This window comes from Myotis brandtii, unplaced genomic scaffold (assembly GCF_000412655.1).
Source record: "Myotis brandtii unplaced genomic scaffold, ASM41265v1 scaffold916, whole genome shotgun sequence".
NCBI classification, from domain to species: Eukaryota; Metazoa; Chordata; class Mammalia; order Chiroptera; family Vespertilionidae; genus Myotis; species Myotis brandtii.
The window spans coordinates 78,960-94,393 of NW_005371774.1; the positions used below are offsets into that span (position 1 = coordinate 78,960).

Genomic DNA, 15,434 nt, shown 5'->3' on the forward strand with positions numbered 1-15,434 from the left:
CGGAGTGTGAGTCCATCTCCAGGACCCTGCCCTCACACAATGTTCTTTTCTCTCCCCTCGGTGGCTGTTGGACGTGGATGTAAGTGTTCCAGGCGGGCGTGCTCCTCACATGTTTGCCGTGTGGGGTGTTTGCTAACCCGGGGCTTGTCCGCTGCCTGCTGGGTCAGGGCGCCCAGGGCTTGGTGCTGGTGGGTCTGCTGGGCCTTTAAGGGCTGGGAGCCTGCCAGTGTCTCCCTCTTGCCCTCATGCTGTCCACAGAGAGAGGAGGAGCTGCTTCCCAGTCTGCGGTAGCCCCGCTGACGTCACTAATACTGATGTCAGCCCATTGCCCTGCTGTGAGAATCCGAGGGACCCCTGCCCTTTCCGGCGGCCCCCAGCCACGGGCTCCAGGCCCGACTGCCACCTCCCGAGATCTGGAGCGGGTTGAGGCCAGGACCTCCCACAGGAGACGCCTCCCTTAGCAGTGGTCTCCGGAGCATCACCCTGCCAGCCACTCGTCCTCATCTTCATCCTGGTGCCCCTCTTAGCAGGACCGTGTGCTGTGGGGTTTCTTTCTTTATAGCACTCCCGGCTCCAGAAAAAAAGTCAAGTCTCCTTGCAGAAATATAGATGATAGATCAAGCCGCAGTAAGGAAAGTGACGCTGGAGGAAAGGGAACAGGCGGGTAAGATGGAGGCAGAGGTGAGGAGAAAGTTTTAAATGCGTGCCCTGACGTGGACTGTCAGCGGGCGTCCCTGTGGCCGCTGCAAAGAGGGAAACGCAGTCAGAGATTGTGTCACACACAGCCCACCGGCGGCTCAGCGCGGCCAGGTGCTTATTCTCATGGTCGCGAGGAAGGCAGAGTATTACAAACAGCACTCCTGGCGGAAACTCCCAGTGAACAGTGCTCAGCACAGCTCTGCTCTTAGTAGTAGGTTCTCTTGGTCTCTTCCGTCCAAGGCTGCTCTGCCCCCGAGCTGCCCACACTCGCTCCCTTAGCTCAGGCCTCTGCCGAGTTGAACACTTGCTTTGTGTTCCTGCCTGGATATCTGGGTTCCCTTGACCTGTCACCCCGAGCGAGCTGAGGATCACTTCTTTCCTGCCCTTTAGTCTGTGCTTGAGTCAAAGCCATGTGGTTTTATGCTGAGCTATTGGTGGTGGCGGGAGTTACTGTTGTTACGATTTTGGCAACGTGTGAGTTCATTCTCAGCCTCAGCGACTCCAGCCTGGGTGGCTGAGCCGAATTGCTGGTGCCTGAGGGCCTTGTGGTGACGCTGGGCTGCCTTCCGGGCCCCAGAGTGGTCAGTACCGCAGAAGCCCTGCGCCGGGATTTAGAGACACAGACTCAACCCAGCCCCGAGCCCGCTCCCGGGATGCAGGGCTCCTGGCAGGGGCGGAGCTGGCCAGGCTGCTTCTGCAGTTTCTGCTCTGATCCGAGGACATCTGTCTTTTTTCTCTGCCCTCAGGCCTGAGGTGTCTGTGCCCGGAAGCAATTTCCTGAGGCAGTGAGACTGACATGAGAACCAGGGCGCGCAGCACCAGCCCCGTGGTACGGACTCCAAGCGCTGGAGGGCCAGAGTGTTCAGGGAGGGTTGGTTCCCTGGAGTTGTCAGTCTTCATGTTCAACACTCCGAAGGGTGGAGCTGACTTGGGCAGGGGGAGGGACCAGAGAATAACTTAAACCCAGAGAAAACAGGCTGGGGGACACACAGAGCAAAGAGATAAAAGGAATCTTAATGCTCTCAGGCTTGGCCCTTACGAAAGTGCTGCTGAGTAGGCGGTTAAGACAACTGTGTTCTCGTGCTGCCACCTGCTGGCTCTGTGGAGTACTGCAGCAGTAGTTGGGGAAGCTGCTCACATTTAAGGTTCAGTTGTTAGTTTTACTTAACCCACTCCTGGTGCTTTGTAGTCTAGCGAGTCCCCTTTTGATGGAGAGTACACATTTGTGGCTGGCTGTGTTTTTAGGAGCAGGAGTCGGGTGTAGTCGTTTTTGAGGAGGAGGAGGAAGAATAGGAAGAGCGCTGGTTTCTATCTGCAGGCCTCAGGGCAGTGGGCAGTCTTTGCATTTTGTGATTCTAGGTCAGGGGTGGGCAAACTTTTTGACTCGAGGGCCACAATGGGTTCTTAAACTGGACCGGAGGGCCGGAACAAAAGCATGGATGGAGTGTTTGTGTGAACTAATATAAATTCAAAGTAAACATCATTACATAAAAGGGTACGGTCTTTTTTTTTTTTAGTTTTATTCATTTCAAACAGGCTGGATCCGGCCCGCGGGCCGTAGTTTGCCCACGGCTGTTCTAGGTAAAAGCAATAGACAAAAGTACAGAAAGATGTGTCTGTGGATGTCACAGAGGCTGGGTATGGGCATCTGGACTAAGATGCACTATCTGGCCAGGTGGCATGGAACATGCTCAGCCTTGAGCATTTAAAAAACGCTGTGCACTCCGTGACGTGGGCTAACGCGGGAGCTCTCTCTGTGGAGGCGTCGAGGCCGACTAAAGCAGGGCTCCTGCTGTCGTTTTTGAGGTGAAGGCTACTACTAGGTTCTCTTTTGCTTCTATAGGAGTTGGCCTTGGAAGTAAACATCTGCATAGCTTTGCTTAAGCTTCACCGCGAGACTTCCTGGCATTTCACATGCTGTTCCTTAAAGAACACTTGGAGCCCGGCTGGCGTGGCCCAGTGGTTGAGCGTCAACCTGTGAGCCAGGAGGTCACAGTTTGATTCCCAGTCAGGGTACATGTCTGGATTGTAGGCTCAGTCCCCAGTGGGGAGTGTGCAGAGGCAGCCGATCAATGAGTCTCTCTCATCAATGATGTTTCCATCTTTCCCTCTTTCCTCTCTGAAATCAATTATATATGTATCTGACTTGGAGCTGGACATGCACTGTCAGCATTGTTGTAGAACAGAGAAGACTGTGCTACTCCCCTCTTGAAAGTACTGCCTCTCCTTTTCAGAGAGGACACTGTCTCCACAGCATCCTTCTGATGTCACAGGTCTAAGCTGCAGGGGTTGACACGTCCCAGTTAAGCAGCGTCTTTCTTCTCCCAGGGAAGCAGTGCCCGTCCCGTTGGTAGCTCATCGTTCGATTCTGAACCTGTGCCTGTTCCTGTGCACAGTGTGTGGTCAGTCGCAGCTGCTCCCTCACCCTCCGGCCCCCGCGGGACCCCCAGAGGACGCTGGAGCTGCTTCAGTGGGAGGATTGAGCTAACAGGCTGACTCTTCGTGCTGTGTGCTAACCTTGCCCTGGCTGCCCTCCCTGCTCCTTTCTACACTGACCCTCCTCGCTCACTTTGTCTCCTCTGTGTAGATTGTAAATGGACATTAAGTGGTTGAGGGAGATGTGGCTGAGGGTGGTGTGAAGGCATGGGAGCCCCACCAGGTCCAAAACCCATTGGCCTTTTCCGACGAGGAGGAGGAAGACCTGCTGGATTTCATGTACAAGTATAAGACACTTCGAAAGACGGAGATCCCCCTGGAGGTACACGGCGTCTGGGCTGGGGGGAGCGTGTGTTTGTGCAAGGGCGTCTCCCGGGAGACCTGGGTGTCCTGGAAGCGTCTCTTGGGGCACCCAGCATTGCCGAGCGCCTGGGGCGGGAGGATCTCCCTCCATTCGACAGGCAGCTGGCACTAGGCAGCATCCAGTTATTTGCCAAGGGGCAGAAAAGATCCTATCAATTTAATTGGAGATGGGATATAGTGTCCAAAGTTTTTAAAATTGGTTTATATTTTTAAAATAAACCTATGTAAGTGAAAAGCAATCCAAGTGAGTGTTTTGGGGGAAGAAAAACGCAGAACATGTTATTTGACAAGGTTTTATAAGTATATTAGCTTGTTTATCACTGTATCTCCAAAATACAGCAGAGTGCCTTGTACAAAGTAGATATTCATAAAGTGTTATTAAAGGGACACAGCGCTTTAAAATAACCAAAAGCAGTACACTTGGTATTTGTGCTGTTGCCAGCCGTAGATGTGGATGGATTTTGGCAGGAGGGCCAAGCCTGGAGCCTCATGGGCCTTGCTCTGAGCCTTGGGCTCAGGCGCAGGCCTGGCAGAATTGGGGGTCCCCAGAGTCTTCCTCTCGGCTCCTCTCCTGTTCCCCATCTGCTGGTACTGCGGCCTGAGAGTCCATCGGAGGCAGCTGGGGGTCCCTGTCCATGAGGCCAGATGAGGAAATGCACTGGAAGGTTCCCTACACAAACACCGGGGCGGGGGCCCCATTCACACTAGGACTGCAGTCAGCAGCCCACAGTGTGGGGGGTCCATCAGACTCCTCTCCAAGGCGGGCCTCGGGCGATGTTGAAGTAGAGGTTTTAGTAAAAGGAGTTCTGGGTGTGGACACCGCTCGAGGGGTCCTTTAGGGCCTGGGCAGCCCCGAAATGGGAGAGGACTCTGGGAGAGGACTTGTGGGGAGGGTGCCAAACGCTTCCTAGGGCCCGAGAGTTTTATTTTTTAAAGCTGCACAAGCTGCTTTGCCTCAGCAGCCTGAGGCAGATCACGCACTGAACAGGTCACTGTGTTGCTCGCTGCTGTAAGGGTGCGGTGGTCCTGACCCCAGTGCCTGCTGGGCAGGAGCAGCACTGGGAACCTGACAGGACCTGCCCTCGGGAAGTGGGGGGCGGGGGGGGGGGCTGAGCGAGCACACCTGCCCAGGGTGCAGAGCCCCCCCCTGTCCTCTCATGTAGGAGCCACTGTGAGAACAAAGGAGGTGACGATCTGGTGGTGTGATGGGCCTGGGGGAGGGCTCAGGAGTGACTTTTGGGCTGGGTGGTACAGAGGACCAGAAATAGCCAGAGGAAGAGGGAGAGGGAGAAGGGCTTCTGGTGGAAGCAGAGCTGCTAAGGACAGTGTGTGCAGGTAAAGGTGAGTGCAGAGCCGGTGTGAACCCCCTTGAGCGCTAGGCTGGAAGAAAACTCTTTACATTTAAAGACAGTGTTTCACTCTGTTGTGTGGTTTGCCATGAATTAAAGGGGGCTGGACATCTGGTGATGGGAATGTCAAACTGCACCGAGAAACATGGGGTGGTTCCAGAGGAAATAACAAAGGGGGCAGAGATGGGAGGCAGGCGTTTCTCTCTGCTGAGTCACTCGTTAAGGTCATTTCGCTCCCGAGGCACGAACAAGAAAGATGCGTCATCCTTCGCTTGGGAGACCAGGGAGAGCACAAGGGGGCAGCCTGGCCTTCCCGGGGGCGCGGCTCCCAACACGCCTGGAAAGAGGCTCCAGTCCTGCTCTGAGCCCCCAGCCCAGGCCTGGGCCAAAGGGACTGGATGTCTCACCACAGCCCAGCCAGGCGCTGTCCGCACAAGTCCACGTTCATGCACAGTGAGATGCCTCTTTCTGTTTCCTCGCCAGGCACCGCCTAGACTCCTTCGATCCCGCTTCAGGAAGAAAAGTACCTCATCCTCAGCCACTGAAACCACATGAGTGAGACGAGCCAACAGCACCAGATACACAGAACGTTTCTCCTCTGCCTTAAAGAGCTATTCACTAACAACACGGTGTCTGCAAGCTGGTGTGCTGTGTGCAGCCTCACAGACATGGCCTTTTCTCCCCTCCCCTTTTAGGATATTGTTTTCTCCGTCTTTATTTTGCTGGGAAAGGCTAAAGGGCAGGTAGTGTTTGGGGGGTGATGTGTGACCCTAAGTCTTCTGAGGTTAGTAATTTTCCACAGTTGGGTTGTCATTACAGACAGCAGTGTTTGTAGAAATACAAGGGAATTCCCCTCCCTGCTGAGATGTACATTTGTAATTTATTTGTTGCATACTTCATTTTTAGTCCTGTAAATGCAAACAAAGCCATTTTTTAAAACTGTTTTTTTGTTCTTGGTACTAATACTTTGGACTACAGTGTACATATTTATGGCTTTTGGCTTCATATAATGGACTTGCCAGGGCTGCCAGAGGTTCTGATAATGTAAGAAAACTACAAACACAGAAGTTTAAAAAATGTTTCTGATTCCAGAGCACATCTTAGATTGTGCTTAGAAAGCGTCCAAATAAACTCCAGTTCAGCGTCCCTTTCCCTGTGGACGCCGGTCCATACGCAGACAGTTGTTTTGTCCGTATGTCGGGGAGAGAGGAGCAGGGAGGTCAGGGACACAGCCCGAGTAAGAGAAGTCACAGGAAGCTTGTCTTCCCCTTGGGTTCAGGGTGAGGAGCTTCGAATCCTTTGGGAGGAGGCGGGAATTACCATTTGCCTCGGGCAGGTGGCTCACCCGTGGGAAAATCCTTGGGGATGTGGACTGAGCCCATGTGAGGAATCATTTTGGATGTTTCAAAACTTCCTGATGAATGACTCTTTCTCCTCCACGGTAACCTGGCTGTGACCAACCTCCCCAGGTGGAGGGGCTTACACTGAGCGCCTTCTTCTACAGTAGAAACCCCCACCTGCCAAACAATGCAACACTAGAACCGTGCTTTCAGGTGTGTGCTACAAAACACCGAGGCACCGTGTCACAACCCACACGCCGGGTTCTGGGGGATGTTAGAGGCCGAGACCTTCATGGATGCGACTTACTGCTCAGCTCCTTCCACCCTTGTTCCCCTTCCAGCTCGTGCAGTATGAACGACAGGGAAGTCGCAGGCTTATGGGCATTTCATACAAGCCCAGATGGCTTAGTAGGAGAACAGCGCACTACCCAAGGGGGCTCCCTCCTTAGTGAGGAACTTTGTTAGAAAATGCGGGTCTGGATTAAATAGTATTTTGGCCCGAGGTAGCTGCTCTCCCCTTGGAGCTGAACCTAAACGCAGGTGTGTATTTGTGCTTGGAGCTGGTGTTTTCTTTCCGTGTGATGCATGCAGTGGCTACAACCCTGTTATTTACAACTCTTGGATTGTGTTTGTTCGTAGATATGCCCTGAAGACTAGACAGTTAGTGTTACCTACCACGTAGAACTTCCCGTCAACCAGCTGTCAGCGGCCCGTTAGAGGCTGTTCCGCTCATTCCCCAGCCGTGGGACGGCATCAGCCGGCTTCCCTGATGACACACTGCGACATCCCAGCCCCCTCGGCGGCTTCTCCTTGAAGTCGACTGTTATCAGACACGCATATTTAAATCCCTTTTTCCCATAATTACTCTGAGGGTGACTTTGTAATTTACAAAAAGGATTTAGGAAAATAAACCTAAAAACAAATTTGTAATTCAGAGGACAAACGGAAGCTGTCTTTTCACTGTCTGTGCCTCACCCCCATTAAAACCTGCTTAGGGAAGACAGAAAGTCTGTTTCCTTTAAGCTCACTGAATAGTTGCAGACAGAGGGAAAATGTATGCTTTGGTATGTATCTGTCAGTTGGGAGTACCCAGGATCATCAGAAACAAGTATATAAAAAGCTTCACTTAAGCAGCTTCCCTCTCTTCCCCCAAATAATGCCTGTAGCAGCAGAGATTATAATTCTAATGGGAGCAAGCTAGATTTTCACTATTTTGCGATGGACAGTTTTAACAAGTACAGACGATCAAGTTTGCACTTGACTATGCCAAAAACAAGTTCCAAGCGCTCTCCTCTCAGACATGCTGTATTACTTCTCCTTCAAGACTTAAAAATACAAAGCTATCCAAACTGCTGTCTTAATGTAAATGTAACTATTTTTCCTTCATGTGTTGATTAGGGAGTTGGTTTCTCTCTTAAAAACACTCATTGTACAACTGAGACGAGCTGTCATATTTCTGGCAAAATGTGTTTACTTATTCAGCAAGCTGTTCTGTTGGTGTGTGGACTGACATACAATGTGAACGCCTCGAAGTGTACATGTAGTGGCGTGGTGTTGTCTTGAGGATGTAACTACACGTTTTTAATTTGCTGGTAGACACAGGCTGTTTACAAAATGCTGGCTCAAAAGTCTGTAATTGTCATTTTCTGTAATAACTTTTGGTTAGTTGCCATTGAACACCTGATCTGCTTCTGAGGAGGTGGTGGGTGGTGTACCTGTAAACTGGAGAGTTTAGCATCATCCCTGCTGGCTGTGTGTGAACAGCTTGCTCGTTCGCTGGACCTGAAATGTGTGTTCTCTGCAGAAGCTGTCCGTGTTTGTGGTAACAGTGCTTGTCCACAGTGACCACCGTTGAGCACCTCCCTCATTCTTCCCCTCGCGCAGTATTTGAAACGGTAAAGGGTGAGCTTCGTTCTCAGACAGCTGCCGTGCCGGCCTGTGACTGTGCGTACTCCCCTAGTTAGTTCTGTAGACCCTAAGAACGCTCTGTAATAAAACAGCAAACTGGACTGTGCATCAAGGGGCGTAACATCCCAGGATTCCCAAGGCTGACGTTCTGCTGTTTTGTTATAATGCTTGGTATATATCTTGAATAAAGTCTTAAAGGTTTTCTTTTAAAAAAAATACCTTTGTAATGTTGGACTTATGAGGAAAGAGAAAATACTTGTAAAAAAATGTGAAAGAAAACAAACGTGGAAGGTAGCAAGGATTAGAAGCTGAACGCTCAGCCACTAACAGGCTTGTGCCTGGTGACCTGGCCCTGAACCCACCGTACAGAACTGCTGCAAGGAAAACATTAAACGACACCAGTGTTTTGAAAAACAGGTGATCACATGAATATAAATCTAGTTGTCTGTTTGCTTTACATTTTTAAAGGTTGCCATAGAAACCGGGTAGCTCTGAAACTAGGTACCAGTTCAACTGGAAGGCAGTTTAATTCTGCGAGCAGACTTTTGCCTGTCGTTTTCCTCTTGGAACCTGTGTCCTCATCTGCAGGGCAGAGGGTGGTGCATGTGGAGGTGCGCTGGGGCTACGCCCGCCCTGGCACCACTGCAGCCCCGGCCTTTAGAATACGGGCTGGCCCACTACACTTCCCTGGGTGGTCGCAAAGACATGGAAACTCAGCGTTTGAGATGTCAAATGAAACACTCACCTCTCTTTTCAGTCTTACACTGCATATGGCTGGCGCAGGCACCGTAAAGCGCAGCAGCAGGAAAGGCAGAGCGAGAAGACCAAAAGGGAGATGAAGAGATGGACAGGTGGAAACCACTTACTCATTTACTGAGCCAAGTCCAATGTCAACCAGGTTAAGTGACAGAAAATTTAAGAACTGATGGTGCAGTGTCATGAAGTATCTAGTATTTACAATGCTAGATTATAGTTCCTTATTGATTTAGGTACTAATTTTCATGTTGTTAGAAAACTCAGGAAAATACACAGGATCCCAAGGAATAATTTTCATGTTAGAAAACTCAGGAAAATACACAGGATCCCAAGGAGTTAAACCTGGGTTCTGAGTGACTTATTAGTTGTATTTTGGGTTACTTATTAACCTTCTGTAAGATTCAGTGTCCTCAAATCTAAACTAGGGATAAAGAATATCTCCTTGCAAAGTTGGTATGAGGATTAGCAGCTTTGTAGAAACATGCCCATCCCTATACCCCCCACAAAACAAAGATCATAGACATGAAAGTCCCCTTCCCCCTAAAGCGTTTACCACCGGCCCTTCCCTTCCAGTCCCTCTGGATGCTGAGGCCTGCTGCATCCTTGTCTCTCCCATCCCAGGCCCAGAGGAGAAACCAAAGTGCTTTAGGCCACAGTGACAGAGCCTTGTCCACATGTGCACTCAGAAGTCAAGGCGGCAGAGAGGCGGGGAAAGTGCCTCCCCGCAGCTCCTTCAGGCACAGCCTCCATCCCTCTACCAGTGGCAGGAGCCAGAGGTGAGGAGTGCCCGGAGGCCTTGTCTGTGGTGGATTTCTGCCGTCTCAGAAGTCTGAGGAATGAAAGCCCATCCAAGCAGAATGCCATTCCACGAGTCAGGCTCTTACCTCATCTCAGATCAAACGTCTGTCATTTATGACTTAGTCCCATAAACAGACGCGCTTGGCTGTCTAGGTTTAGAACTCGATTGTCACCCCTTTTCCTTTTAATGAATACACACTATTTCAAAGAATTCCTTTAATGATCCTAGCACATGACACAGAATTTCTATTTGTTTATCTTTCCCCTTAATAACAATAGGGGACCTTCGTCTTATCGTCAGCTATTAAAGAATTTGAAGCAGTAAATAATGGTTTGTCAACCAGGCAAAGTGCTATTGTTTGAAAAATTCTTTCCAGATGATTCTGATGGGAGAGCTGAGAACCACTGCCCTAGATTTTACTCAGTCAACTGTGTTTTCCTCGATGCTTCCCTGACCCTCTTCAAATGAGAAATGCTTATCTCTTGCATCATCTCTAAAATGACTGAGAAGACTTCTTCCCCTTAGTTTCTACAGTGTACCTTTGGAAAATTTTGGAAAAAGTTTATCCTCACAATTAAAAATATGAACTATCATGTGGATAAACTAACTTTTTAAAAATACAGTATCGCCCTGACTGGTTTGGCTCAGTGGATAGAGCGTCAGCCTGGGGACTGAAGGGTCCCGGGTTCGATTCCAGTCAAGGGCATGTACCTTGGTTTCGGGCACGTCCCCAGTAGGGGGTGTGCAGGAGGCAGCTGATCAATGTTTCTCTCTCATCAATGTTTCTAACTCTCTATCCCTCTCCCTCCCTCTCTGTAAAAAAAAATCAATAAAATATATATTTTTTTAAAAAATACAGTATCGCCCTGCCTGCAAGGCTCGAGGGTTGAGCATCGACCTATGAACCAGGAGGTCGAGGTTTGATTCCCGGTCAGGGCACATGCCCGGGTTGCGGGCTCTGTCCCCGGTGAGGGGCGTGCAGGAGGCCGCCGATCCATGATTCTCTCTCATCATGGATGTTTCTCTCACTTCCTCTCCCTTCCTCTCTGAAATCAATAAAAAAAATTTTTTAAATTAACAAAAAATACAGTATGTTTCAACTTGTGAGTATAAGTTTCTATCTTCATTTGTATAGCCACTTCTGCTTCATGAATGGGCATACTCATAGGCTATTTCTTTTGCTCTTCTCTCTATAAAAAAACTGTCCCAATAAACTAAGAACTGCTGTGAACACAGTGAACCTAGTAAATATATTAGCTATGTGCTGCCTCCCGTGCTCACCTCTAAGTGAAACTGTCCTCGTAATTACTTTTTGCTCCACATGAATTGCTAACACAGCCAAGTGAGTCAGGGTGGGCTCCTGACCTGAGAACAGCCAATCCCTGCACTGTTTGCCACGGGAGATGAGACCTGGTGTTAAAAGATAAGCTGGCCAGTTAAGAGCTCTTGGCAATTAGAGACAGGAGCTGAGGGTCATGATGTAGAAAAGCAGAAACTAAGAGTGAGCAAAAGCTATGACAGACAAGTTGGTGAGTAGATAGAAAATGGAGCCTACAATCTATAAAGAACTGAAACACATATATGCAGACCCCAAGCCTAAGGACCCACATTCCCTGCTGCTCAGCTCCTGGAGGTGCCTCCAATCCAGGCTCCCCATAGCATCTGTGCTCTTCCTGAGGCTGCAAGTTGGTTTAGTTCTGGGTGGGAGACGGAGGTGGGCTGGTGGCCTTGAAAACGAGGTCACGCTGCTTGAACTCTCTTTCGCTTTAGAGTCTTTATGTCGTAACCTGAGATTTTTTTGTAACTAAATAAGCCTAACTGGAACAACTAGTTAAGCCATGACCACTTGTTAAAAGTAATCACTAATTTTATCCCTGAACAAAGCTGGGAATGTTTAAGCCATTACATTTTAAAACTGATAAGTTTAATGTTGGTTCTATATATATGTTTTCATATCAGTTAGTACATCAACTCTTACATTCATTTTTGCAAAGACATCATATACCCAAAGATGCATACCCAGTAACGGGAATCGCAGCCCTTCTGACCTACACTTTCAGGTTCGTTCGGTCATGGTACTTCTGGTAAGGGTCGTCAGCATACCAGTTTCGCCTCTTCCAGAAGGATGTCGTCATCTTATCTAGGAGTTTGCTCTGGGTTTTATTGCAGAACACAAATTCCCTCAGGCGCTTTTTCCTTGCAGCCGTCTTCTTCCATAATTTTTTCTTATAACCAGCCTGTTAGATGATATTACAAGGACATTTCAAACATTACATTAGCTTTATTACTCATGGTTTATGGACCCAATGGCAACAAAGACCAACTTTCATTGGGGCTGGTGTGTTTCTCAGAAAGATGTGATTCTCAATGGGGGTTGGAGAAAGCATGGGTAGTTTGAAAAAGAAATATTAACAATTTAATATTTTGAAAAATTTTTAAGTTAAAACCACAGAAAATAAAGCTAAATAAATCTATGTGCCTGGTGAAGTACAGGGTAATGATAGATAATAGCTTACTTTATATGCATTACCTTATTATCTCTTAACAATCTTCAACAACATACTATTATTCTCATTTTACAAATTAAAGAGAAATAGCTACTGATTAGAAAGGTTATGTAGCAGACTGAGGTCAGAGGATGTAGGCACTACACTACTTTTATTCCTAAAGTGGAGGAGCATGAAGGGCGTCCCGGCTAGGTTGATAACATTTATGTCCGTTTAAGGGGCCAAGTATTATAAGGGCCAAGAAGCACAGTTCTCAAATATATTTATTCTTTCCACACACTAGGGACCAATTTCTGTAGTAAATACTCTTGTAAGGAATAATGAATACAGTAAAACTATTACTAGGAGTGGTGAAGGAATGGTTAACCCATGTTTAACCCAGAACTGTCATAAATGTCATAAATGTATTATTAAATTACATTTATACTTAAATGACAATTATTAAAATTATTTTGAAGAATTAATTTCTGAAGAAACAGAAAATTAGATTGAATATAAAAACTATAATCACAGCCTGTTTAAACAAGTAGAGACCATAGGTGCCACCCCGGTTAATGTTTGCCTAAAACCACAGAGTAACTTACAGGGGAGGGGAGACGAGAACCCACGCCACGTGTGAGAGTCCTCGAGTCCTTTTAAGCCAAGCGCTTCAGGGCACCATACTAACTGAACAAAACCACAGCTCTTTGCTGAGAAGGTGTCCTGGGTTTCTGACAAGTCTGTGTCATCACTGTGACCAGCAAGCTCCATAGTACAGTGATGCTCAGAAATCAGTTAACATGCCTGGCCGGTGTGCTCAGTGGTTGAGCGTCAACCTATGAACCAGGAGGTCACGGCTCAATTCCTGGTCAGGGCACATGCCTGGGTTGTGGGCTCAATACCCATTAGGGGGCGTGCAGGAGGCAGCTGATCAATGATTCTCTCTCATCATTGATGTTACTATTTCTCTCTCCCTCTCTCTTCCTCTCTGAAATCAATAAAAAAATAAATAAATAAAAAATAAATAAAAGAAAGAAAGAAAAGGTTAAGAGTTCTGGTTTTAAAATGCTACAGATTAGATTTTTACTACCCATTGATTACAATTTAAAATTGAAAGATTCAAATCAAAATCCTCATATTTGTATAATAATTGTGTAGTTTACAAGCCAAACTGGGTCCCTGTGGACCTCTGACTTACAACTAATTTGCTGTCCTAGCCATCACTGCCAGTATCATTTGAAGATTACTCTGTGGAATGCAATAATGTGAAAACATTTGAAACATTTAGACAACTTCTAGGTTCAGAAATGGAAGGGGAGAATAAACAATAAAAATTAGGGTACCTGGATGGAACAAATACTTTGTTTTTTTTACACATTAGTGTGAATTAATCTGACCAGATTTGTTATTTTCCTCTTAAAATCAGATTTTGCTAAAACAGGCCATTCTGTAGATGGAATACTTTCTGGGGCCCTGAATGGGACTAGTTATGACTGGAGCATTTGACCAGGTCCCCCACAACAACATGAGGGTCTCAGGCCCCAATAAAAGGGACATGGGAAGGCAAAGAAAACCACCCATTTCATTTGATCTAGGGTCAGGTGAGGACCTGGAAATAATTAGTAGAATTACAAGGGAGAGCAAATGTTTCCAATAGTCCAAAATTTTCAAAATTCACAACTATTACCTTAACTACTTAGTTCACCTACGTCAGTGGTCGGCAAACTGCGGCTCGGCAAACCGTGGCCCGCGAGCCACATGCGGCTCTTTGGCCCCTTCAGTGTGGCTCTTCCACAAAATACCGACTTCTGCGCATGTGCCACGAAGTTTCAATCGCACTGTACGTGCGCGCCCGCACGTGGTATTGTGTGGAAGAGCCACACTTAAGGGGCAAAAGAGCCACGCATGTGGCTCGCGAGCCATGGTTTGCCGACCACAGACCTACGTTGATTACATGAACTTTTATCAACTAGTGTAGGAAACTACCACAGTATTGTTCCAGTGGAGAAATGAGCTGAGAGTGCCAATCAACCTATTCACTTACAAATTTAGGGTTGTTTTAGAGATAGGGGATAATCCTTTCAACCTATCAAACAGTGACAAAGTCCTACCAATTGTTTACTTTTATAGGGAAGCAAAATTTGATCTTTAAAGAATCACTGGTTAACTTCCAAATAATAAAAGGACTTTAGGGTTTGAATAGTTATCAAAACTCAAAGATGGTTTTACAAAACTCTGGTTGTCTGCTGCTTTCTACCGATCAGTTACTGTTTCCATGAATAAGGACATGAACAAAAAAGCCCCTAGTCATGCTCACAACACTCTGTGGGGGAGGACAGAGCAGTAACAATTTGGCAGCCCCCCTTAGGCTGTGGTCTGTGGCCAAAGCAAGTACTGGAGTTCTGACCAATATGGTCCCCAATTACACTCACCAACAGAGAAACACATATAAAGTTAAAAAAAAAAAAAAAAAAAGTGTATGTGGGGTTAACGTTCCGCCATAAAGATTAAGCCTGGAGAATCCAATTCAAGGTGGGCTGAAAAGCTCTTCAGCCCCCAAATCTGAGCCATGTGAGTAATGCCTGCTGGAGCCGCCTCGGATATAATACTCAGAGCCTCCCCACAGGTTATTACGCATTACCCACAGGTAAGCCAGTCATGTAAGAGACCTGAGATGAACCTATCCTACACTGAAGACTTTCACCATGTGAATAATGTTTATGAAGGTTTAAACGTGTTCCTTCACATGGATTCATTTACATGAAGTGAAGCCTGCCATGCCAGTACTTAAGCACAGCACTGCAACAGCTATTGGTAAGGTGGGAGAAATAGGTCAATGAATAGGCTGAACTCAGCTTCATTTTAATCTGCTCACACTCCTTTTTCAATCAAGTAACGCTTCATTTTAATCTGCTCACACTCCTTTTTCAATCAAGTGACAGCTGAAGACCCACCTTCCTCCTCAGCCAAAGGCCAGAATGGAGTCGGAGAAACCTGTAGATGACAGCTTTCACAGTCTTTCTCTTGCCTTTTCGTGCACTGTAGTATGTTACAGTTCTGACCGGTAGCTTCAGGACATCTGGAAGCAGGGGGGCCACTCTAAAATAGATTTTTAAAATTTTAACTGAGCAGTAAGAATGATTAAATGATAAAATCCATTTCTACGCTTAGAAATAAGTAAAGCAGTTCCACCGGAACACAGCTGACTTTTTAAAATTTTATTTATTTATTTATTTATTTTTATTGCTTAAAGTATTACAAAGAGTATTACATATGTCTCCTCCCCCTCTCCCCCCAC

The 15,434-nt window shown here is 47.3% G+C and overlaps 2 protein-coding genes across 2 annotated transcripts in view; one reads left to right on the forward strand and one right to left on the reverse strand.

Annotated features, from left to right (window-relative positions):
* REEP1 (receptor accessory protein 1) overlaps positions 1 to 8,311 on the forward strand; it is a 50,321-nt gene extending 42,010 nt beyond the window's left edge. Inside the window, exons 9-10 of the mRNA XM_014532858.1 lie at positions 3,306 to 3,457; positions 5,331 to 8,311. Coding sequence (XP_014388344.1) covers positions 3,306 to 3,457; positions 5,331 to 5,402 — 224 coding nt within the window. The 3' untranslated portion in view covers positions 5,403 to 8,311. The remainder of the gene's footprint in view (positions 1 to 3,305; positions 3,458 to 5,330) is intronic.
* Positions 8,312 to 11,552: 3,241 nt separating this feature from the next.
* The window catches only part of MRPL35 (mitochondrial ribosomal protein L35), an 8,291-nt gene continuing 4,409 nt past the window's right edge, over positions 11,553 to 15,434 (reverse strand). The window contains exons 3-4 of the mRNA XM_005885630.1: positions 15,091 to 15,235; positions 11,553 to 11,887 (exon numbers count right to left, since the gene is read on the reverse strand). Of these exons, the coding sequence (XP_005885692.1) occupies positions 11,699 to 11,887; positions 15,091 to 15,235 (334 nt within the window). The 3' untranslated portion in view covers positions 11,553 to 11,698. The remainder of the gene's footprint in view (positions 11,888 to 15,090; positions 15,236 to 15,434) is intronic.